At 43.3% G+C, this 22,053-nt stretch overlaps 1 protein-coding gene and 1 long non-coding RNA gene across 2 annotated transcripts in view; one reads left to right on the top strand and one right to left on the bottom strand.

Annotated features, from left to right (window-relative positions):
• Window positions 1-12,196, bottom strand: part of TMEM201 (transmembrane protein 201) — a 293,795-nt gene extending 281,599 nt beyond the window's left edge. The window contains exon 1 of the mRNA XM_085609763.1: window positions 11,949-12,196. Within this exon, the coding sequence (XP_085465889.1) occupies window positions 11,949-12,052 (104 nt within the window). The 5' untranslated portion in view covers window positions 12,053-12,196. The remainder of the gene's footprint in view (window positions 1-11,948) is intronic.
• Window positions 12,197-12,374: 178 nt separating this feature from the next.
• On the top strand, window positions 12,375-16,265 carry LOC146868329 (uncharacterized). Its single transcript, XR_014962862.1, has 2 exons — window positions 12,375-13,007; window positions 15,662-16,265. It is a non-coding gene; the product is annotated as an uncharacterized LOC146868329 (long non-coding RNA).
• Window positions 16,266-22,053: the final 5,788 nt, after the last annotated feature.

Here is a 22,053-nt window from a genome sequence, read left to right as displayed (position 1 = left end):
CACCAAAACAGTCCCTCATCGCATCTTCAAAGCCAGCAAGCAAAACCAAGTCCAAGGATGGATTGAGGAAAATAATCTGGACAGCTTCAAAGCACTAAATTATCAACCTCACGCATCCATTTTCAGTTCCTCGTCAAAGTATCTGCACGGCAAAGATGACTGTCACACCTGTACCTTCTTCCAACAATCCGTATTATAAGCTGCTTGGCACAAAAGAAGGCTCGGCCTAAGTTTCATGACGTCTCCGGCTTCATTCCAACAACTGGCCTGTTCACTGTGCTGCCTACTTCAACTTGTCTGCTTGGAGCACAGAGGAACATTAATGATTTAAGGATAGGAAAAGGAACATGTTGATCGAATTATCCGAGGGCTGGGTCGTGTTGCAACACACATGCCCAGGTGCCCTTCTTGAGCAGCCTCACTCACAGAAATGCCATACAGAGGAAAAAAGACAAAAAAATAAAAATAAAAACAGCAAGACAATACCAGGTCTATACACCCGTTCTGAAAATGTGTTCCCTTAACTAAGATACCTGAAACAAGATTGACTTGAAGAGGAGTTGCATTTTTGAAAAACAAAACATTGGCAAAGCCAAAATGTTTCACCTATGCAAGACCTATTAGGATGGTACATTTTTTAAAGACATTTTGAACAGGAATCAGGGCTGATTTACAACATGGCTTAAAGTAAATAAAAATAAAGTGCTATGGCGCGGCCAGCGTTGTTTTTATTGTTTACTTTAAGCCATGTTGCATAGCAGCTTGCGCGGCTGTGCAACATCTTTAAAAAACATTAACGCAGCAGTAAAGATCTGCGAGAGCACAAACACGAGGGAGATGCAGGGAGCAACAACAGACAGCAGGAGGCTTAGGGGTGATAGAGAGCACAAAAAAACGGTCAATGGGAGGAGGGAGGGACACAGACTGCAGACACATGAAATATTCGAGAGTGCATGTCTAAAGTAACTGCAAGCAGCATGTGAGAAGTGGAAGGATACTGGGTGGGTGCAGACAGGAAGCTGTACTAGGTCCAGGTTCAGACACGACGCTGAAGCCCTAGGGAGGAAGCAGGAGGCACGGATCAATCGGAAGCAAGGAAAACAGAGGGACGTGGAAGCCATCCAATGTTAACTAATGGGCAGGCTCTAACCCCTTTTTAAGGATTTTTTCAGACTGCAGACACATGAAATATTCGAGAGTGCATGTCTAAAGTAACTGCAAGCAGCATGTGAGAAGTGGAAGGATACTGGGTGGGTGCAGACAGGAAGCTGTACTAGGTCCAGGTTCAGACACGACGCTGAAGCCCTAGGGAGGAAGCAGGAGGCACGGATCAATCGGAAGCAAGGAAAACAGAGGGACGTGGAAGCCAACCAATGTTAAGTAACGGGCAGGCTCTAACCCCTTTTTAAGGATTTTTTTTATTTTTTTATTTACAAGAGAATCTGCAAGCACAGCACAAGCACTGTGCAGGCAAAACCTAAGAAGAGCGAAGTGAAATAGTAGTAGGGAGATGGACAGCTCTAGACAACCAACAAAGAGGTACAAATGCTGGTGTTCCCCAATGTCAAGCAAAGGACAGTTTTTGCAGGGCCTCGGTGTTCCTTGAAGTAAGAGTCAACCTCCACAGATTCTTTGTAGAAGTTCCTTCCTTTTTAAGTTGCAGTTAACAGCACCACCACTCTACAGCAGGACTAGTTGTCGCCATCGACCACAAACAGAATCATTCTCCATTCCCATTTGAAGTGACATAACTATTTTCCACATCCTCAGTGTCACCAAGCGCTTACAGAACGAAAGCATCCTACATAGCACAGCTTCCCTTTTATAACACCCTAACTCAAAACAAGAAATTAATGGGATATGCATTTCAAAAAAGGGGAAAAAAAAATTATAACTTTCACAAGCATCAACGCTAGACACTTCCTCAAGAAATTCCTAACTGCATAGAAAAAAAACGAAAGCACAATTGAATTCCTGATAGTCACTCCACCTAACAGGACCTCTTCCTAGGAAATGTTTCATGAGGTATGGTAGGATTTCTAACACTTCAAGCTGTATCTAGAGCATCGATGATGGCGGCTTTGTCAGAGTCATCAAAAAAGTATTGATAGGTGTAGCTTTAAGCAATCGTGACATGCTAAAGCAGCCAGTGTTCACAACTGCATATTGTTCACTTTGACAATAGTAAAGATACCCCATGAACTTAGACATGCCCTTCTCACAAATCCTGGGTTTTTCATTTGAGACTACATCATTCACACACCAATTGCCTTCACATACACTCAGGTTTTTCAGAACTTGTATTTCTGCTGGTATGCAATTCGTTTTTGGGCACATACCTCCGTATGAAAGGTTTCAAACTGGTGAGAACCATTCAGATGACTGATACAAGTGGTATTCGCTAACCTACCTCTCAAACACAAGAAAGGTGTTTCTAGGGATGCTTTATTAGCAGCAGTGCGATGGGTTCAAGTACACACTAAAGCCTCTCTCTCCACCAACAAATCGTGCTCTTCTGCACCCTTCAAAGACCTTGATACGAAAACGATCACTCTTTCCTCCCCATCAACTCAGTCAAAACAGCACCTTGCCACTTTAAGCTCGCACCTGTTGTCAAAATGGTCTTCCTCAGTACGTCGAAATGACCAAGAGTAGGGTTTTTTCAAATTTCTTTGATTGCATCAAAAGGATTTTTCAATCCTGTAATCACTCAAACTTGGTAACTTCCTTCAGAAATAAACGTCATCAAAATACTCACAAAATTATTAACAAATTTAGTATAAACTTCTGTCAGCCCCAGAAAGGATATGCCTTGATCTTTGTCAGCAGGAATTGGTGCTTTCAAAATGCTTACTGTAGTCTAGATTTAACCCTTCTACTAGCATAGTATTCCCGAATAAATCACCAAACTCACCTGAAACCTTCAATTCTTTCTTGACCATCAAATCAGTCAACCGAGCTTCCCAATATCAACCTCAAAATTCTGTCATGACCGATGTGATCCTTCCCATAGGTCACTATGTCATTGCAAAAGTACAATATCTGAGGCACACTCTCCATAACTCCTTTCATGACTTGTGAGAAACATGTGGCTGCTGAAGCTAACCCAAAGGGCATCCAAAGGAATCTAAACATCCCCAGTAGTTTCACAAAAAAAGTTAGCCGATATATGATGTACAGATGACAAGTCCTTGACAATGAACATCCAAGCTTCAGTCAACCGCTCATTTCCGATATTTTTGGTGAGAGCTGGAGGTCCACTCCTGTTAAGATCTCGGAGTTCACCACACATCCTTAGGTGTTGCTACCCCACGCCAATTCATATACGCCAGACCCACAGGAGCAATCCATTCTCATGACTCAATCATCTAAATTACATAATTTTTTAAACTGTTTCTACAGGTCCCTTTTTAAAGGTCCCATCATCAAGTTTGGTATCTTCCTTGCTGTATGAAGGCAAGGCGTTGTTGCACCCTCCTTAGGTGATCTTGTGCTTAAACCCTCCAACAAACCAAATTCATCTTTCAACACAGCGGGAAACTCACAACAAATATCCTCACACTCTTCTATAATGGCAATCAAAAGAAGCTGTTTTGGGGTATCAGGATTTAAGACAAAGTCCATATCCCGACCTAATAAACAGGCACCACATTTGGCAACATAAACTTTACCTGCTATCTCTCGTTGTCATAAATTATTATCACCAGAGCTCTTTGTTTGTGACATGCAAAAATCTCAAGAACTCCTAGCAGAACTTTGCATGGGTGCACCAATTAGCTTTGGCCACTGCAAGTACCCCCTATTGTAAGCAACAAGGCACTCATTTCTATTTTTTTAGTTTACAGTTTTATTGTGTGCAGTAGTTATATGAAGCCATCTGACTTACTAATTAGCCCCGACATGACACTACAGCTGTCCTTCTTAAATCACATTCACGGGGGGGGGGGCACATCTATTAACATTGTACTAGCTAGTAAGAAACAAGTGGCAAACTTTGCACAAGGCAGCTACACAATGGAATGGCACATGTGAATATATACAAGTGTAAGTGGCAATGCAATAAGCCAGCATTGGATTGGCTTATTGCATTTTCTAGTGTGCATGTGTAAGTGACTAGATTGCATGGCATGTTCTTGCATAGGATAGTGTACATTTTTATTTTCACCAGCGAAGTTCCACATTATTAGCCTTTCTGAACAGTCCTAACTCCCCCCACTCTCCTCCTCTACCATATGCATTCCCCATTTAGTTGGGTACATATCCTTGCTTGTTGGAAAATGTGACTCCCAACCTCTTAAAAGTACTAGCGAAGATATGTCCCTTACTGGAACCAATGTCCGTAATTCAAGCTGAGAAATAGGTCACTATATTTCCTTATAGCACTCATCCTAATAGTAAAGGTTCAGCATTAATGAACCATAAGTAACATTCTGAATATCTAACACATAGGGGTGCATATCTTGCCCTAGCAGCAGACAATCTCATTTCCCATAACCATCATATGGTACTTTAAACTGGCTTGCAAAGGATTTGTGCTGCAGGGGTTGGGTCTACTTGTCAAGGGACAAAAACATGAAGCTGTGCTGTCCTCGACACCAAGCAATATGCCCTCTGTGCTGAACTACTAGAATTCCACACCCAATAACCAACCTGTCCTTTTACAAACCACATCTTCAATTACTCAGTGCAAAGGACAGACAAATATATATTGCATATATTGCACCCCAAGAGGGCACATCTTCAACCATAGACATCAATTAGTAACAAATACCTACAGCACCAAGAGGCTTTAGAACTAGCAAACACTGCACCATAAAAAAACAAAATGCCAGGAGTCTGCTATAAAAACTGTATTTACATAATAAAGACCGTCAGCGTAATAGAAGGCTCTGGCCAGTGCTAGCAAAAATAAGTGGTGTGGGAAAATACAAATGGAAGCTAACAACAAACATACATACACAAGATACTTGTGACAAGTTGGAAGCCAAAACAATGATATGTTCCCATGACACAAAAGTAATAGCTTCAGGCCCCAGATCCGAAGGCTTCGCTCAAGTACTTTCCTTGCATTTTAATAATACCTATTGAATAACACTGAAGTGGACGGAGTGTAGCTGGATTCAGACAATACCTAAAGAGGGGGGAGCGTGCAGCTTTGTGCAAGTCAAACGTGGGTCAGATACTTACCTAGTCGTGGTTAGTTAGATTCGTACACAGCTTGCACACTTTTGTATTGGCAGATAAGATCCAAATATGAAGAAAGGATATTCCATGGTGACAAAGTAACAGAACCAGTAATAAAACAATGGTCTAAGCACCCCAATCGAAATTTGGTGACGTAAATACAAATACTTTAACAAACAATAAGCAGTTCTCCTCTGAAAGGGGCAATAAAAATTAGATGAAGGGCAAAAAGTCATCTGGCGAAGGCATATATAAATGTATGGTACCATAAAATTCCATACATATACTGTGCAAAAGAAATTGGGTATTTCACAAAGTAAAAAGCACCACAGAACAATGTGTGTGACCCAAAAAAACATTCAAGCAGGTATCAATGAAGGCACAGTTACTTGGTAAGTGGTCGATGTGGCACAATGACCACAGCAGGAATGCCTCTGAGGACAGAAGCTGGGCTCTAGTGTAATGAAATTAAAATATTACATGGTATGATTTTCATCTGAAAAGTCTGTGCCATACGACAATTGCAATTTCTGTACGTTCTGTGCTCATGCCATTTACAGTCTTTTTTCTATGAAAGTTTACTTACTTTATTTCAAGCCATCATCGGACTCAAGCAGCTAGTAACCGCACAAACCCACACAGCCCAAACAAGTTTTCTCTGCCAATGGGAAAATCACCTACAGACCACACTCCAAAACTCTTCTGGACCATAACATCACTGCATACATCTCGCCTTCGCCCCGTCCACCACCGCCCTTATTTGCCCCTCCGTTGCAGATGGAACAAGGCCACTGAAGAACGTCTCATCGACTTACTCGGCATGGCCACTCTGCTAACACCAACAGAACCAAAACCACAGCTTGCAACCATAACCGATGGATCTCCAACTGAGCCGACACTCTGGCACCCCTCAAGAACACACCAGGCAAGCAACATTTGAAGAAAGCGAGATGGTTCACTCCCGCCCTCCATAAGTCCAGACACACCTGCCGACAACTCGAGAAGAGGCAGAGGAAAAACAAAACCTCAGAAACCCATGCAACCTTCAAATCTGCCGTCAACGCACACCACCTTCTCCTCAACACCACAAAGCAAACTGCTTTCCAGAACAAAATAAACGCCAACTGCACCTCACAGCAAAGAACTCTTCGCCATAGTCAAGGAGTTCGTCAGGCCCAACAGCAAGACCACAGACATCACATCCTCCCAGGACCTCTGCAACACACTCAGCACCTTCTTCCACCACAAGATCAGGCAGATCTACAACAGCTTTGACACCAAAGACCCCGCCACTATGCCCACCATCACCGCACACAAACACGCCACGCCCTAACAGATTGTGCTTAACTGGACTCCGATCACCACAGACGACACACTCAAGACCATCCACTCAGGACCACATCTTCCATAGAGCAGCCGCCTCCATCGCCCCCAGCTTTTCAGCACCATCAACTGCTCCATCGAAACCGCCACCTTCCCCGACAACTGGAAACACGCTGAGATCAACCCCCTGCTGAAGAAACCGTCCACTGACCCAACAGACCTCGAGAAATTCAGACCCATCCCCCTCCTCCCCTTCCCAGCAAAGGTCATCGAGAAGGCCAACAACGTCCAACTATTCAAGTTCATTGTAGAGAACCACATCCTGGACACCGCCCTATCCGGCTTCCGAAGCAACCACAGCACCGAGACCGTACTCCTCGCTGCCTCCTACGACATCCGCTCCCTCCTTAACCGGGGAGAAACCGCAGCCCTCATCCTACTGGACCTCTTGGCCGCCTTCGACACAGTCTCCCATCGCACCCTAATCACGATACTCCACGACACGGGCATCCGCGATAAGGCACTGGACTGGATCCACTTCTTCCTGACAAGCCGAACACAGCGAGTCAAATTACACCCGTTCCTCTTAGAACCTACAGAGATCAGCTGTGGAGTGCCCCATAGCTCCTCCCTGAGCCCCACCCTCTTAAACATCTACATGGCTCCTCTCACAGCAATTGTCAGAAGACACGGACTCAACATTGTCTCCTACGACGACACCCAGCTGATCATCTCCCTCACCAACGAACCTACAGCTGCCACGGAATTAAGGCAGTTGCTACCTGGATGCGAGGCAGCTGCCTCAAGCTCAACTCGGACAAAATCAAAGTACTCATCCAGGGACCCATCCCCTCAGCCTGGGATGACTCCTGGTGGCATGCCGCAGTAGGAACACCTCCCACCCCTACAGACCACGCACGCAACCTCGGCATCCTACTGGACTCCTCACTCTCCACGAACCGCCAAATCAATGCTGTATCCTCGTCCTGTTTTCACACACTCTGCCTGCTTCGAAAGACATTCAGATGGCTCTACACAGAATCTAGAAAGACAGTCAGCCCCGCACTCATCACCAGCAAACTTGACTATGGCAACGCACTCTATGCCTGCATCGCCCAGAAACAACTCAAGAAGCTACAGAACGTCCAAAACGCTGCAGCCAACCTGGTCCTCAACATCCCCAGCCACATCACCTCCGAAAACTCCACTGGCTCCCTATCAACAAGAGAATCTCCTTCAAGCTCCTCACTCATGCCCAGAAGGACCTTCACAAAGCAGGACCATATGAATCATTACCTTGCTTTCCACACACCAACCAGACAACTACGATCTGCCTATCTCGTTCTGGCCTCCGTCCCATGGATCCACAAGACCAGACCCAAAGGAAGATCCTTCGCCTATCTTGCTGCTAAGATCTGGAACACCTTACCCCTTCACATCAGGCAATCTGCGTCACGGACCCAGTACAGGAAGGACCTCAAGACTTGGCTCTTCGACTGAACCTCCACAACCACACAGATCAGCAGCCACCCAGCGCCTTGAGACCCTCCCGGATGAGAAGCTGCACTTTACAAACCCCCGATTGATTAAAGTTTTAACTTTTGTTATGTCTTCAATATCAATTTTAATTCCTTCTTTTATAAAATACTTTGCACTTTAATTATCAAAAAGCTCAATCCAAGTTTTAATTTCTTAAGCAAATCATCTATGCCCTTTGACTGTCTTCATGTTGCATGTCAGTCATTTTTAAAGGCGTTCTTTTTGGTGCACTAGAGCTATGCCAGATGGACATTGGCAGTTGCTGCATCTATTCTTGTTCAACTTCGGGTAAGGTTCCTCAAAATATCAGCTTTTCTTTTGAGATAAATTTCTGGGGTATTTTAGCCAACTATTACTGAATAACTAATATTTGCCCCTGAGAAAATGGAAATCTCAGGGCTGGGCTATTAGTGCCAATCAACATATGCAGGAGATGAAAAGTAAAAGGTCTACCCCTGGACAAAAAGTCGGCGTTGTGAAAGTTATTTAAATTTCGTTCTAGAGATATATATATATAAAACTAGAACAAACATTTTGTTATATATCGAATTGTAAATAACTTTCACAAACTAGCAACGCCGACTTTTTGTCCAGGGGTAGGCCAATTGGCCTTTTACTTTTCATCTCCTGCATATGTTGGTTGGCTCCATTAGCCAGCCCTGAGATTCCATTTTCTCTTTAGCGACTAACTTTTGAACCCTTGGGATGTATGAAGTATATTTCTTTTTTGTCACCACAAGGATTAATAGACATTTTTGCACCACTGATGGTCATTCTTAGCTGCTATACTATATTTGTTTCTCGCCTTTGCAGTTATCCAAGATGCTGAAATTCAGTTGTCCTGTAGATGACTCATTGATTTTTTTTGTTTGTTTTTTGTTTTATATAGCGCTTCACATGAGCACCAGTTTCGTTACAGATGGACACATTGATGTATTTATTTTTTGTTAGGCAGGGGAGATTAAGCGATTTGCCCAGAATCACATGATGTTGAGCGTCGTTGCCAAGACTCGAACCAGGATCCCCAGCTTCGAGGTCGACCGCTCTAGCTTTAAGGCAACATCCTCTCCTCTGTCATCCAAAAAGAGCAGAAACATCAGCATTATACAACTGGCATATTACTGGACTCAAATTATAAAAAGTTGTCTCTTGCTGTGCTAACGTTTGTGCCACTGGTATATATTTACTTGTTTCTTTCAAAACCGAAAGATTTTTTAAAGTGTCTCAAACTGTTCGCTGCAGTTTCTCAAGTACTGATGCGCCTACACTTTTTTTTTTTTGCAAAGTATATGAAGAATTTTGATACAATACATTTTACTTGTATATGCGCTCAATTCGCTATGCGTCCCTCCCTAATCGTGTGATTTTGAGCACCCTTTCTGAAGTCAAGTTCCTTACTGCTTTCGTTTCAGTTGTATACCCAGGTTACTGGGTTTAATCTGCACTTGAATATATGCAAAGATAAACAGATCTATGTGTACACATTCGGGAATACAATGGGTAAGAACAGCTTATCAGGGAGGTTTTCTGACAAAGGAGTGAACCCAGAACATTTTCGTCAATGGATGTAATCCACTAAGCCCTCCCAAGAGAAATTCAGAAACAAGAAGAGGATTAATGCCAGAGTTCGGAAGAGAATGAATTATTTATAGAAACATGTGTAAAAAAATTGTGATTATGCTGAAAGAAATAAAATCCAGAAAGTAAACCATATGAAGAGAAGAGATGATGGAACAAGGTTGGAGCGTAGCTGCTTAAGGACATCATGTGCCATTTCCTACTATTGTGATAGATGCCCCTTTTACAGAACGCCTTAACTGCTATGACCTAAATTCCCATAACTGCAGTAATTCCAGTTAGACCCCCGACAGATAAGGAGACACCCCGTCGACGGCAAAGTTCCCAGACAGCACAGAGGCGGGTGGGTGATGATGGGTAAACGCCAGCTGTGAATGGGCACGGATGGAAGCAGAGGAGTAAAGGACAGAGCCCCGCCCCCTCCCTCATTACGGAGAAAAGTCGGGAAAGGGAGAGGGCAAAGGGGCCACTGGTGACGCCGCCAAGACTAGCGGACCGCGGCCCCCACCCAGGAAGCGTGGGAAACGAGGATGACTCACTGAAGGGAGGCCTGGAGAGTTGTCTACGCAGCAGGAGGCTACCCCCAAAAGTAGGACCGAATATTGGGAAGGTGGAGAAAACACTAAGGATTGATATAGGACAGTGGAAAATGACCGAGTATCTCCCCGGTGAGAGATGGCTTCCGTACTGCAGACCCTGTCCCCTGAGATAAGTGGAGGCACCCCCCCCCCCCCCCCCCCTCTTGTCAGTGGCTGGATGGGGTGATATTTGGGTAGGGAAGCGTGGCAGCTGCCCCTACCGGAACTTGTCCTGTGGAAGAAAGCATGCAATGATGGGTTGATGGTCCCTTGTGGCATTTAGATCGTGGCTTTTATGCACACACAAAAAAATAAAAAAGACACACATTAACGATACACACGGCTTGTAAGCAACTTGCTGCGTACAGTGTAGAGCAGACTTCTCCAAACTGTAGCTCATGACTACTGGTAGCTCACCAGCTACCTGTAAGTAGCTGCCGTGTGCAGTTCAGCCCAAGTTGTAAACTTTGGTTGGCTGAATGGATATATTGTACACCAAAATTAAAACGTATGTATTTGAGACTAATGTGTATGTATTTTGGAGAAAAATGTTTAATTTTCCTAAACTGATATTTGACTGATAAATCAGGTAGCATTGTGGGTCACTTATTACTAGTATTGTTAACCTAATGCCAAAAGCCTTGTGACTATAGTCACAACGTATCAGCCTCAGTTAAACTCTGTATTGCCCATGTATAGGCATTCCAAATTATATTTTACATTACTGCAAGTAACACTGCCCGGAGGACAAGAGGTTTTCACTGCTGACAATTTTGGATGAGGTGGCCACCAAGTAATATTGTCTGATTGGTCACTATCGCAATATTAATATTAGTAGATGATTTTCATTAAACATAACTCGTTCTTATTGCAGAAGAGGTTGCAGACCCCTCAGATAAATTCCAGCTCTGCAACCTCATAATCTCTGTATGGCAGGATACTGCTCTCCACTACACATCACTGCGAGGGCAAGCATATCAATAGGATACCAGTAAACTCCTCTCTACCGCATACAATGCGACACGAGCGCAAAACCCTTTAACATGTCTGGCGTGTCCTACACTTGTAGGTGTGGAATTGCATGCATATGGTCTATGCCATTAAAATACAGATCTAGATCCTGTACACAATGTGCGACCATGTAGTACACACAGTATGCCTGGCGTGTCCTACACTTGTAGGTGTGGAATTGCATGCATATGGTCTATGCCATTAAAATACAGATCTAGACCCTGTACACAATGTGCGACCATGTAGTACACACAGTATGCAACAGACAACCCCATCCTACACGATACTCTTACCTCAGCCCCAACATTTATATTGAGCAGTTAAACGGTCATCCTCCCCATACTATAAGTGAAAGTTCAGCCCTCAGTACGCAAAATAGAAAACAAACTGTTCGCGACAGTCGGACACACGCAAACCATATGCAATGAATGACAGATGCTCAGATTCCCTCGAGTACACACAGGCATACTCTAATATAAAGACAGAAGATAACAAGGAGAGAATAAGTTCGCTGGCATTAGTGCAGTCTCTCATACATTGTACGCGTCTATACTGCCCCGCTACAACACCTCATTAGACTGCAGGTAGGTGTTTAATAGACCAGCACTCTAGCCCCCAAAACACGGTTTGACAGAACTGAATAACAACCCCGTACATAGCACGAATGAATGTCACAAACCCAGCCCCGCCCCCTCACAGGTGTAAAGAGTTCCCCCTGCATGCATTTTGCCTCACCTCCTCGCTACCCGGTACAGCAGCACTCCCGCAGCACAGGCCGTGATCCCCCCGGCCAAGCAAGCGGATGGGCTGTCAGAAAGCAGTTCTTGTACCCGGTCCATGCTGTTCAGCTCCCGGTAAGAGAGAGCTCGGGTACGCAGGCGTGGTGTTCGCGCGCCTTCACAAGGACTTCTCAGTACGCAAGCGTCCACCTAGCGTGAGTACACGTTCCTCGGCACGGCGCAGGCGCATTGGTCGCATGAGCGCTGAAGCTTTGGTGAGCAGGCGCAGAGTCATCCACCTTGTCCTGAAAAGGTGATGTGCACGGCGGGCTCGTTCTCCAACCTTCTCGCGCTCCTTCACTTAATAATCCGGCTTCCAGTTCCCCGCCCATCTGTGCCTTCGGACAAAAGAAGTGACTCAGATACGGCAGCCAATGAGGGGCCGTGGAGTGAAGGATCGGGGGCTGGGGAGAGGGGAAGCCGCGTGACACTCCGTGCGAGCGGGGGCGGGTCCCCGGACTGCCGTGCGTAGGCGGGAAGTAGTCTGAGGTTGCTGTTGAAATGGCGGTGTGTCGTGACCAGCTGGGGGGCTAAGTGCGTTTCGGCGACTGAATCATACTGCTACAAACGAAGTCCCCGGGCCTGGGGGTGTGGATTCTGCACGGTAGTAAAAGAGCTGAGAATATTCACAATCCTGATGTCTCGTAGACCGTATCAATGAAGAAACGCTGTTTGTTACGTTTGACCTATACAAGAGATTCTTCGTGACAACCTCCTAGAAATCGACGGAACTCCGCACACCTGCAGTCCGTGGAACCGTGTACAGTGTAATCCTGTCGACGTGATCCAGGCCAGGAAAGGCATCTGTGGCGGTCGTTTTTACTGTAGGCATAAAATAGCGTAGCCGAAATTCTAGCAATTAAGAGTAGGCAAACACGAGTGCTGCACACTCCAGTCCTGGCCAACAGGAACTCCTATCCTAACTACATCGGAATGGATTTATCATCTAAAATAAACCCTTTTGGAACGTCACTCAAGCAGACGATCTTTCACTCTTTCGCTCGCTCACACAATAGTAAGTATAGGTCATTTGTTGGGTACGTTAATTAAAATCATAGCAATGTACCTCAAATGAAGCATCAATCAAATACAACAAACAAGTCATTGAAAATATATAGTTCTTGCTCATTACATTACTGATTGTATTGATTTCATATAGTTAAACGATTACTTGTGTGTCTTTTTTATTGTTCACTTGCTAGTGTAAAATTATCACAGAATGACTTGGTAAAGTGTACATAAACACACCAGGTTTAGCTCCAGTACAAAAAAGAGTTTCTCCAGATTCAGGAACCCACAAACATAGAAAACCTCGCAGTTCCAGGGATTAGCAATAACTGCCTTCCCTAGAACCCACACCATGGAACACACCCAGCATTCTAACACTAGAACATACAATAAAGGCAAATAAAGAAACATTCGTAAATACAATTACAGCTAAACATATTGCATTGTCCCCATTTTACCAATATTTAACAAGCGTTTACAATGCAGTCAGCCTCACATTTGTGAAAGTTATTGCTGCTGGCGTTGTAAATGATATATATTTTTTTATATATGCTCATTGTTTGAAGTAGAATGGATGTATGTTGTCTGTATTGGAATTCTGTGTTTTGAATTGAAATCGTTAATTATGGAATTGTATTGCGTGGAATTGTGTGGTGTGTAGTATATATGCATTTTTGAATTATGCAGAATGGTGAATAGATGGGGGCAAGAGTTTATTTATAAAGTTTTATATAGCATGAACATGACCCACTAGGGTATTGAAGTGCTTTATAGTACACAGTATGTAGACAATAGATGATTGGGATAATATATATGTACATTAACAATTCTACATTCAATACAAAGGAGGTAGACAGTGGTATATGGATAGCGTAGGTGGCTAAAAGTCATCAAGGAGTTAAAGTCTCAGGATGCGAATTTGTTCATTAGAAGCATTTTTACTTCTTTTTTGAAGGAGGTAAAGGAAGAGATCCTGCGTACATCTGGTGGTAAGGAGTTCCAAATCTTCAGAGCGATACCTGAAAATGCTCTGCAACCAGATCTCTCTTTGTGGAAGGATTGTGGTTTTAGTAGTAGTGAACTCGCACTTCTCGATTGTCTGCATCCTCCCGACCGCTCTAGCTTTTGTGCTAAGTAACTTGGTGTATTGCTATGCAAGGCTTTATGGGTCATGCAGGCGATCTTTAGTTGTATTCTAGCCTTATATGGTAGCCAGTTCAGAGCTTTTAAAGTCTGAGAAATGTGGTTATTTCTTTTAGTTCCCGAGACCAGTATGGCTGCAGCGTTAAGTGATGCCCTCAACGGGGCCAGCTTGTATTTGGGAAGACCGCATAGTGGTGCTTCCATAGTCCAATCTTGGTAACACTAGGGCTTGTACTGCCATTTTTAAGTCTGTCTGTGGGAGGAAGGGTTTAAGTTTCCTTAGAATACTCATCTGATGGTTGGCTCCCTTGGTGGCATTATTGATTTACGCCTGCATATTTAAGTGTTTGTCTAGGGTGACTCCCAAGGATTTGCGGAGTCAATGATGATGGAAGTGCAGTCAAAGGCAGTTAGATGCTTCAGCCATAAGTCTATCTTGGGTGTGTGATTGGGGGTTGAGATGAGAAGGAATTCCTTTTTTTTTTGTGTTCAGCATGAGGGGATTGCCAGTGAGCCAACTTTGAGTGTTATGTAGAATAGCGTTGAGGTAGATGAAGTCATCTGGAAAGGTGATTTTCATGTACAGTTGTGTGTCGTCCGCATACAGGTGATATAGAATGTTCGCAGAGTTCAGCGTGTTTGCCAGGGGTTCCATGAGTAGTTTAAAACAAATGGGTGATAGTGCTGAGTCCTGTGGAACCCCTAGGGTGACCGTGGATGGTGGAGAAAGTGATTGCTTCATCTTGGTTCTTTGGGTTCTGTTATTTAGGAAGGAGGTGACCCATTGTAACACTGGGCCAGTTAGGCCCATCCTTACTTCTAGTAGGGACAGTAGGTTGTCATGCTTAACCATGTCGAAAGCGGAGGATAAATCAAGTAGTATCAAAAGACATGATTCGTTATGGTCAAACATTTTTAGTATGTCATCTGTTAATGTGGGGGAGTGCTGATTCAGTGCTGTGATCTTGACGGAAGCCGGATTGGTGTTTGTCTAGAAGGTTGTAGTTCTCGATGTGGTTGCATAATTTAATTTGTACACATTTTTCCAGCAGTTTCGCCAGAGTGGGGATGTTGGATATAGAGCGGTAGTTGAGATCTGTAGAGAGGGAGTTGGCTTTTTTTTTTAGTATAGGTGTGACCTATCCTATTTTAATGCAGTTGGCATCTAAGGGCAAAAGGGGAAGAAGGCAGAATCAATAGCTCAGTGCCCAGGATCAATTCAGGGCAGCCCACCAATCGCTGTACCATGCAAGTTTGTTGCTATAATAAAAAGTAGCTGTGGATTTTATAGGCCCAACCTCAACCAAAGGCCTTCAACCCACATAAGATAGCCACAGACTTGAAGAATATATGGAGAAACCTTACTGCTGGGGAAACTGCCGGCAGTGGCAATATGACTGTAGAAGTGTGAGTCCCTTATCAAGTGTCATTCTGCTTTTAGTCACATAAACATACCCCTCTGAAATTCTAAACATTCATTTCTTAAAATTAAAAACTTGCGTTATTTTCCATCCATAGGAGAATGTACATGTGTCAAGTGGGAACTCATTAAAGGAGAAAACCTCTTTTGTGACATGAAACCCCCACGTTACACTTCCCAATACAGTTCTGTCCTCACTGAAGGAAGCATAAAGAGGAACCAACACACGGGGAGTACGGGTAAGGAGCAACAAGATAAGAATGAGCAGCCCCCTAGAGAGAGGGGGAGGTGTAGAACGGAGCAACAAGGTGCTGTACCACCAGGGCAGGGGGCACAAAGAGAAGCAAATATGCAGGAAGAAAAGATGAAGCCATAAATAATAGTACTGAAGCGCGAACAGTGGAATTGATAGAATTGTCGCACATGCATTGAAAGAAATCCATTGTAGGAAATTACAGAAACATCTAACAGCATAAAGTGAGAGTCAAGATGTGACTGACAAAGTCTCAAGTTATTCGCTGAAAAAGGCTGGTAAAAAAAAGTCAATGGATGAATGGGATGGACCTAAAGAACGCTTGTAAACATATCTGGCTGATCGTTGCACTGTCAGACTTAGAACACTAATTGTAGTGAATGGAGATGGACTAGCAGGCCCCTTGTTCGCATTTTTGATGGAATAAAGCATTAATATATTTTCTCAAATTATAAGGAAGCTATCATTTTTTCCATCATAACTTTGTATATGTTTTTATATGGGCATCACAATTTTTGTGAAGTATTGGAAAAAACCATGTCAACATCTGTGAAGTGGTTTCCAAACCACCAACCCTTCTTATATTGTTTTGGCTTATACTGAAAGCTTTAATAAGCACTACAAAAAAGCAGGAGACAGATTCTCAATCTAGGCACTAAGGTTATGAAACAACTTCCTCACAAAGACGACGCTTAGCCCAATATTCCTTACGTTGACCAGTCAAACAATAATCTCCAAGCGCTACCTCACCGATGTTTGGTACGGGGCATTCTAGCTTTCCAGGACTTTCAGCTCAGTAACCATTTTTCTACTCAAAAAAGTTAGGTTCTCACTCTAGAAATGCCAATACACACAAACCGCACACACAAAACACTTCTGACTGGCCATAAAAAGATGGCAGTTGGTAGCAAGCAAATTAACAAGTACTTGCAAAGCCAATCGGTAATGACATGAATATGCAGCCTCAGACCAACTGACTAAGTCTTGGGATAGGTTTGGTAAGCATTGCAAAAACCATCGAAGATGGTCACCAATGCACAAACCCCTAAGCCAGCCATCTTTGAATGGGCTTTAGAATAAAGTGCATTTTAAACCAAACCGGGGATTTAAAAAAAGCCTCTTCAGGAAACTGAAGTAGTGCCAGTGTTTAAAATGAAGAATATTAAACATGCAAGATGAATCGTTAACTTGGAATACAACTCAAACAGAAATTCAAAATAGAAGGAGCACAAAAATAGATGCAAAGTTGAATATTTAAAAAGGGTTCGAATAAAGCAGACAGGTGAGATTGTGGGAAACATGCTTCTATTTTAAGACGTCTGCTGACAACATCCACTGTAGGAGACTATAGATGCCAGTATACATTGGAACACAGCAAAAGGACAATGAAGGACAGAGTAAATGTATCACTCTTTGCAGTGGGAGTGGAGAGGAAATGCCTTTCCTCTGACTATACTAATTTAAAGCCCAAAGCACCCAAGACTTTGTGTAAGTTGTATAGAGTAGATAGTAAGATTGAAAGGGATAGGTAGTTTATGTATGAAATTGTGAATGAACTCTAGAGTAGTAGGAGTGTGTGAGAGAGAATAAAGGGGAGAGAAGGTTATAGACGCTTAAAGAGGCTGCACTTGTGTACGCAGAAGACACTGAAAGACGAGTGTGTTTGTGGATTGGATTGTTTGGGAACTTTATGGCACAGAAACTGCTGAAAGACCTGAAGTGAACCTATTTGAGAAATGCTGAATCAGTCCATGCGTGTATAATGGAATTATGTGGATAGTAATTATGTGGTTTTAAGTGTAGTGGACTTGTGTGTCATGGTGTGGCATATATTGAGTGGAATTATGTGGCGTGGTGTTGAATTATGTGGCATGAGGTGGAATTCTGTGTTGTGGGTTGAATGTATGTGGTTTGTAGTATAATTATGTGTTGAATTTTGTCCTGTGGAATAGACGAAATTGTGTTGTGTGGCATTGAGTGCAATTATGTTGAGCTGAATTATGTGGCATGGTGTGTGTGAAGTATATTAGATGGGAGTGTTGCTATGTGGCATAGAGTAGATTTATGTGCAGTGTAATTATGTGGTATTGAAAGAAGTTTAATTATGTTGTGTGGTATGGACTTGTGGTGTTGAATTCTGTGGAGTGTAAATATGGGGCAGGTTGCAGAGTTGACATTTGTTGAGTGTAATGTATTTTGGAGCTGAGTGGATATACATGGAGTGTAATTATGTATGTTGGAGTGGAATTATTTGTAGTGGAATTATCTGGAGTTGAATTATGTTGCATGGAGTGGTATTATGTGTAGTTGAATTATGTGTCATGGAGCAGACTGGAAATTTGTTATGTTGAATTTGATGGATTGTCATTATGTGGCTTGTACTGAAATGATGTGGAGTTGAATTGTGTGGTGTGGCATAAGATTTTGAATTGTGTGTGTAGTGGAATTATGCGGTGTGCATTTGTGTTATGGAATTGTGTGGCACTTAATTGTGTGACGTTGTGTTGAGTTATGTGGAGGCTAATGCTTGTTGTCTTCATAAGCCAGCTGAGTGTGGGGCGCAGACTGCATCAGCTGGCTATATTGTCCAGTGATGTCTGCTGACCTTAGATTGCTGTGACTTGGAATGCACTAGAACCAGAGTTACCAACTTTGGAACTGGGGAACCAGGTTCGAGTCACAGCGTTGGCTCAACGACCTGTGAACACTCCCCTACCCCCCCCCCCCCAATCTGTGCATGTGGTTAGTGTAGGGTGGGCTGTCCCTAACAGTATAGCACCCTCTTTGCCAGCTGTTTTCAAGCTACAAATGCTGATCCTACATTGCATCACTAAGAGATCAATGGACTTCCTTTCTTCCATTCTACGAAGGACTCAGCAGAGAAATGCCTAGTTAGCATAACTAAAAAATAAATAAAAATGTAAGGCTGATTTTTGCATGGCACCTACTGTGTGCTTCTGCCGCCCCTCACTTCCACTAAGCCTTATGTGTGCAAATGGTGTCTCTTAGTAATGCTGGTGAGGTGGATTCATTTGAATCTGAGCCACATCAGCTCCTGATAGAGCTCCGGATCGCATTCCAGTGCGCTGGCAGTCAATGAAATCAAGAGTAGATAACTATAAGGAGAAAGGAAGAAGGTAGAGAAATAGTGATAGAAAAAAGACTGGCTGGAAGAAGAAGAGAGAAACAAGCATTGGCATAGCCAATAGGTCTCGTCTTTGGGACCATATAAGTGGTTAGCCATATAGCACAGAAGCTGCGTGTTTACAAACATCAGAAAGAAGACAGAGCAACCGGTCACATTTCGTTTAACAGTGGTAGCTGTTCTTGACTATTTTTTAACCACATGTGCTTGAAGTTTTGTGCCTATAAATTGATTTACATTTTAATTATAACATATTCAGCCTGTTGTAAGGCAATTTATTTCCATGAGGGCATTGGTAACTTTTAAAGATGGCGCCTGTAAAAAGCAGTGGTGCACCATATTTCTGACCTTAATGCAAAAGTATAGTCTGTTGGAAGCAGGTCACCCCTTTAATTATTCTGCAGACATATGTAGTTAAATAGTTTATACTAGGCCTTCCAAGTTCCTGCTTAGCCCACATGTCTCGCTTTGAATGGATTTAGAGCTCCACTAGACTATAGAGTTTAAACACGAATCAGTGGCCTTCAGCGTAAACACAGGTTTGAACAGCATGTATCATTTATGTATATTACATCTATTTATGTAGTTTTCAAAAGGCAAATAAATGAAGCCTGTAACTTTTACTTTCAGGTTGATTAGCATGCAGACGCGGAGTTGTGTTCATGCCGTAGATAGGGTTGTATGTCGTTACAACGCATTCCGTTGCAACACATGCCTTTACCACGCATACGTTACAACTGAATGCTTTTTCAACACGTAACCTTTACCACGAATATTCCTTTACCACGCATACCTTTACAACGGTTTTCGTTGTAAATTTATGCATGGTAAGGGCATACTCTTGGTAAAGGTTATACCCTTCCCCTGTACCCTTACGTGACTCCCCAGCCCCCAATCCTTATATTTACCCCTGCCCTTAACCCTCAATCCTTTTTTTAATTTACAAAAAAAAAATTCATTTTAAAACTAAAATTCTCCTTACCTCTTCACGTCGTCTCCTCTCCATCTTCCGTGGTGACGTCGTAAAGAGGAAGCGGAAGTTTCTGTCCGTTTCCTCTCAAAGGACACCGATTGCCTGCATTTCTCGATGTGACAGGTGAGGTTTTGGGGGGGGGGGGGGGGAGACCACCAAGCCCCCTTTTTCTAATTTTAGCCTTTACCAAACATGCCTTTACTAGGTATCTCATAGTAAAGGTATGTGTGGTAAAGGTTTTTGTGGTAACCACACATGCGTTGTAATGCATGCGTGGTTATGGTTTGTGTGGAAACGGCCACGTTGTAGTGGCCGTTTCCCGTAGATAGTGCAACACCTGTGAATTTATAGCAGAGGAAGCAGCAAACGTGTAAAGAAACAGTGAGCAGTGAAATTATAGCAGAGCAGCATAACCAACGCACCGTGAATTTAAGGCAGAGCATTGAACTTATATAGTGAATATTTACTGTGCGATGACAGCCGAAGCAGACCCGTAAACACACATCTTACATTTTCACTGCACCGTTTGAGAAAAGCAAACCCGTGGACAGCATAAATACAGAAAATGATTCAGTATTGGCAGAGGAAATCGCAAATATGCAAAACTGTTCCTGTTTTTTTAGGTGCATGAAAACGTACTTAAACATCTAATTTTGCTATTAGACCGAATGGAACAGACATAGACATTTTGGCAACGCCACGGGAAGACAAGCAGTTCAGAAGGGATAGCGAGGGCAAGACAAAACATGGGAGAAAAAAAACGGGCAAATGCAAAAAGCTGTGTCAAGCACTCGTGCTTGTGCTGGCATCCACCTTGCGGGAGCGAGCAGCAGCGCGCGGGCCATCTGTTTTTAACTAGCACGCGCGCCGCTGCTCGCTCCCGCAAGGGGGATGCCAGCACAAGCACGAGTGCTTAAAAAGAGCTGACCAATTTCTAAAGGTCATCTCCTAGAGCAGAGCATGCGCCCTGCCTAGAAAAGACCTAAAAAGGAATGAAGATGGCGACACAGTATGAGCCGGTGGAAGGGAAAGACAACGCATGGGGTAGATGATGTAAAAAGAGAAAAATTAGGTAGAAGTGAAAGAATGAAAGGTGGGAAAAGATGGAGTTAAAGGATGGAAAAAGAAGGTAAGGGAAGGAGGCTTGTGTCCGAACAAGAGGCGATAACAAGAAGAGGAAGATGGTAAGAGAGAAAGAGGTACAATGTGGTGGAAGAAGGACCAGGCAAAGGGTTAGAAGGATTGTGTGAGAAAAAGAGAGGAAGGAGGTAGCTGACGTCAGTAGTAGGCAAAAGAAAGAGGAAAAACAAAATGTGGAAAGAGGGCAGATGAAACAGGTAGTGATGGAAGCAGCAGGAGGCAAAAGAGGGGGAAGTGAAGAGGATGAAGAGGGGTAAAAAAAAAAGGGGGATGAGAGATTTTTACCAGTACGAGTGGGTAATATGAAAATAGAATTTTCACCATTTAAGTGATGGGTAAATTGATAAACTGGATATATGTTTTTATGTGGAACTCTTCGGAGTTCCAAATCATAATAAATTGATTGTGTGGGTATATTGGATAATGCTGCCATGTATAAGATAGCCACACTCATTGAAAGAAAAGGGGTTTTCTTATAGACTCTTTACCCCCCCACCCCTTTTTTAAATTGTATTTTAACATAACGGTGGTTTGCCAAATAAGGAGCACATACCCTGGCCCGGAGCGTGATTTTTAGAATGAAATATAAACTCAACGCAGACTTGTTGATATGGTATGTTGACTGGCGGTAATAGTCTGCGTTGTGTGTGTGTTGACCTGCACTCCTAATTAGAAGGGTATCTGAGGGAACATTTTATTCAAAGTAAACTGCTCTTTTAGTGTGTTAGCGTGCTCACTCACAAAGGGGTAAAGCCCGCCTTGGGTGATACGCGGTAAGAACTTTTAACATTAGACTGCTTTCTACTCGATAGTTTCTGAGTTACGCCCGGCTGTGCTCCCTAACTTAAGGTTTTACAATCTATGTTTTTTTCCCCGTTTTCAGCCACTAGTCCTTTCCTGTTGACACTAGGTAAACCATAAACTCCCTGTGTTCTCCTTTCACGTCTCCAGTGCATGTTCCCTCTATCAAGACCAGTGA

Source organism: Triturus cristatus, chromosome 1_2 (genome assembly GCF_964204655.1).
Source record: "Triturus cristatus chromosome 1_2, aTriCri1.1, whole genome shotgun sequence".
Lineage (NCBI taxonomy): Eukaryota > Metazoa > Chordata > Amphibia > Caudata > Salamandridae > Triturus > Triturus cristatus.
Note: the sequence above shows the minus strand (reverse complement) of the source record. Positions and strands in the feature narration are given on the sequence as shown.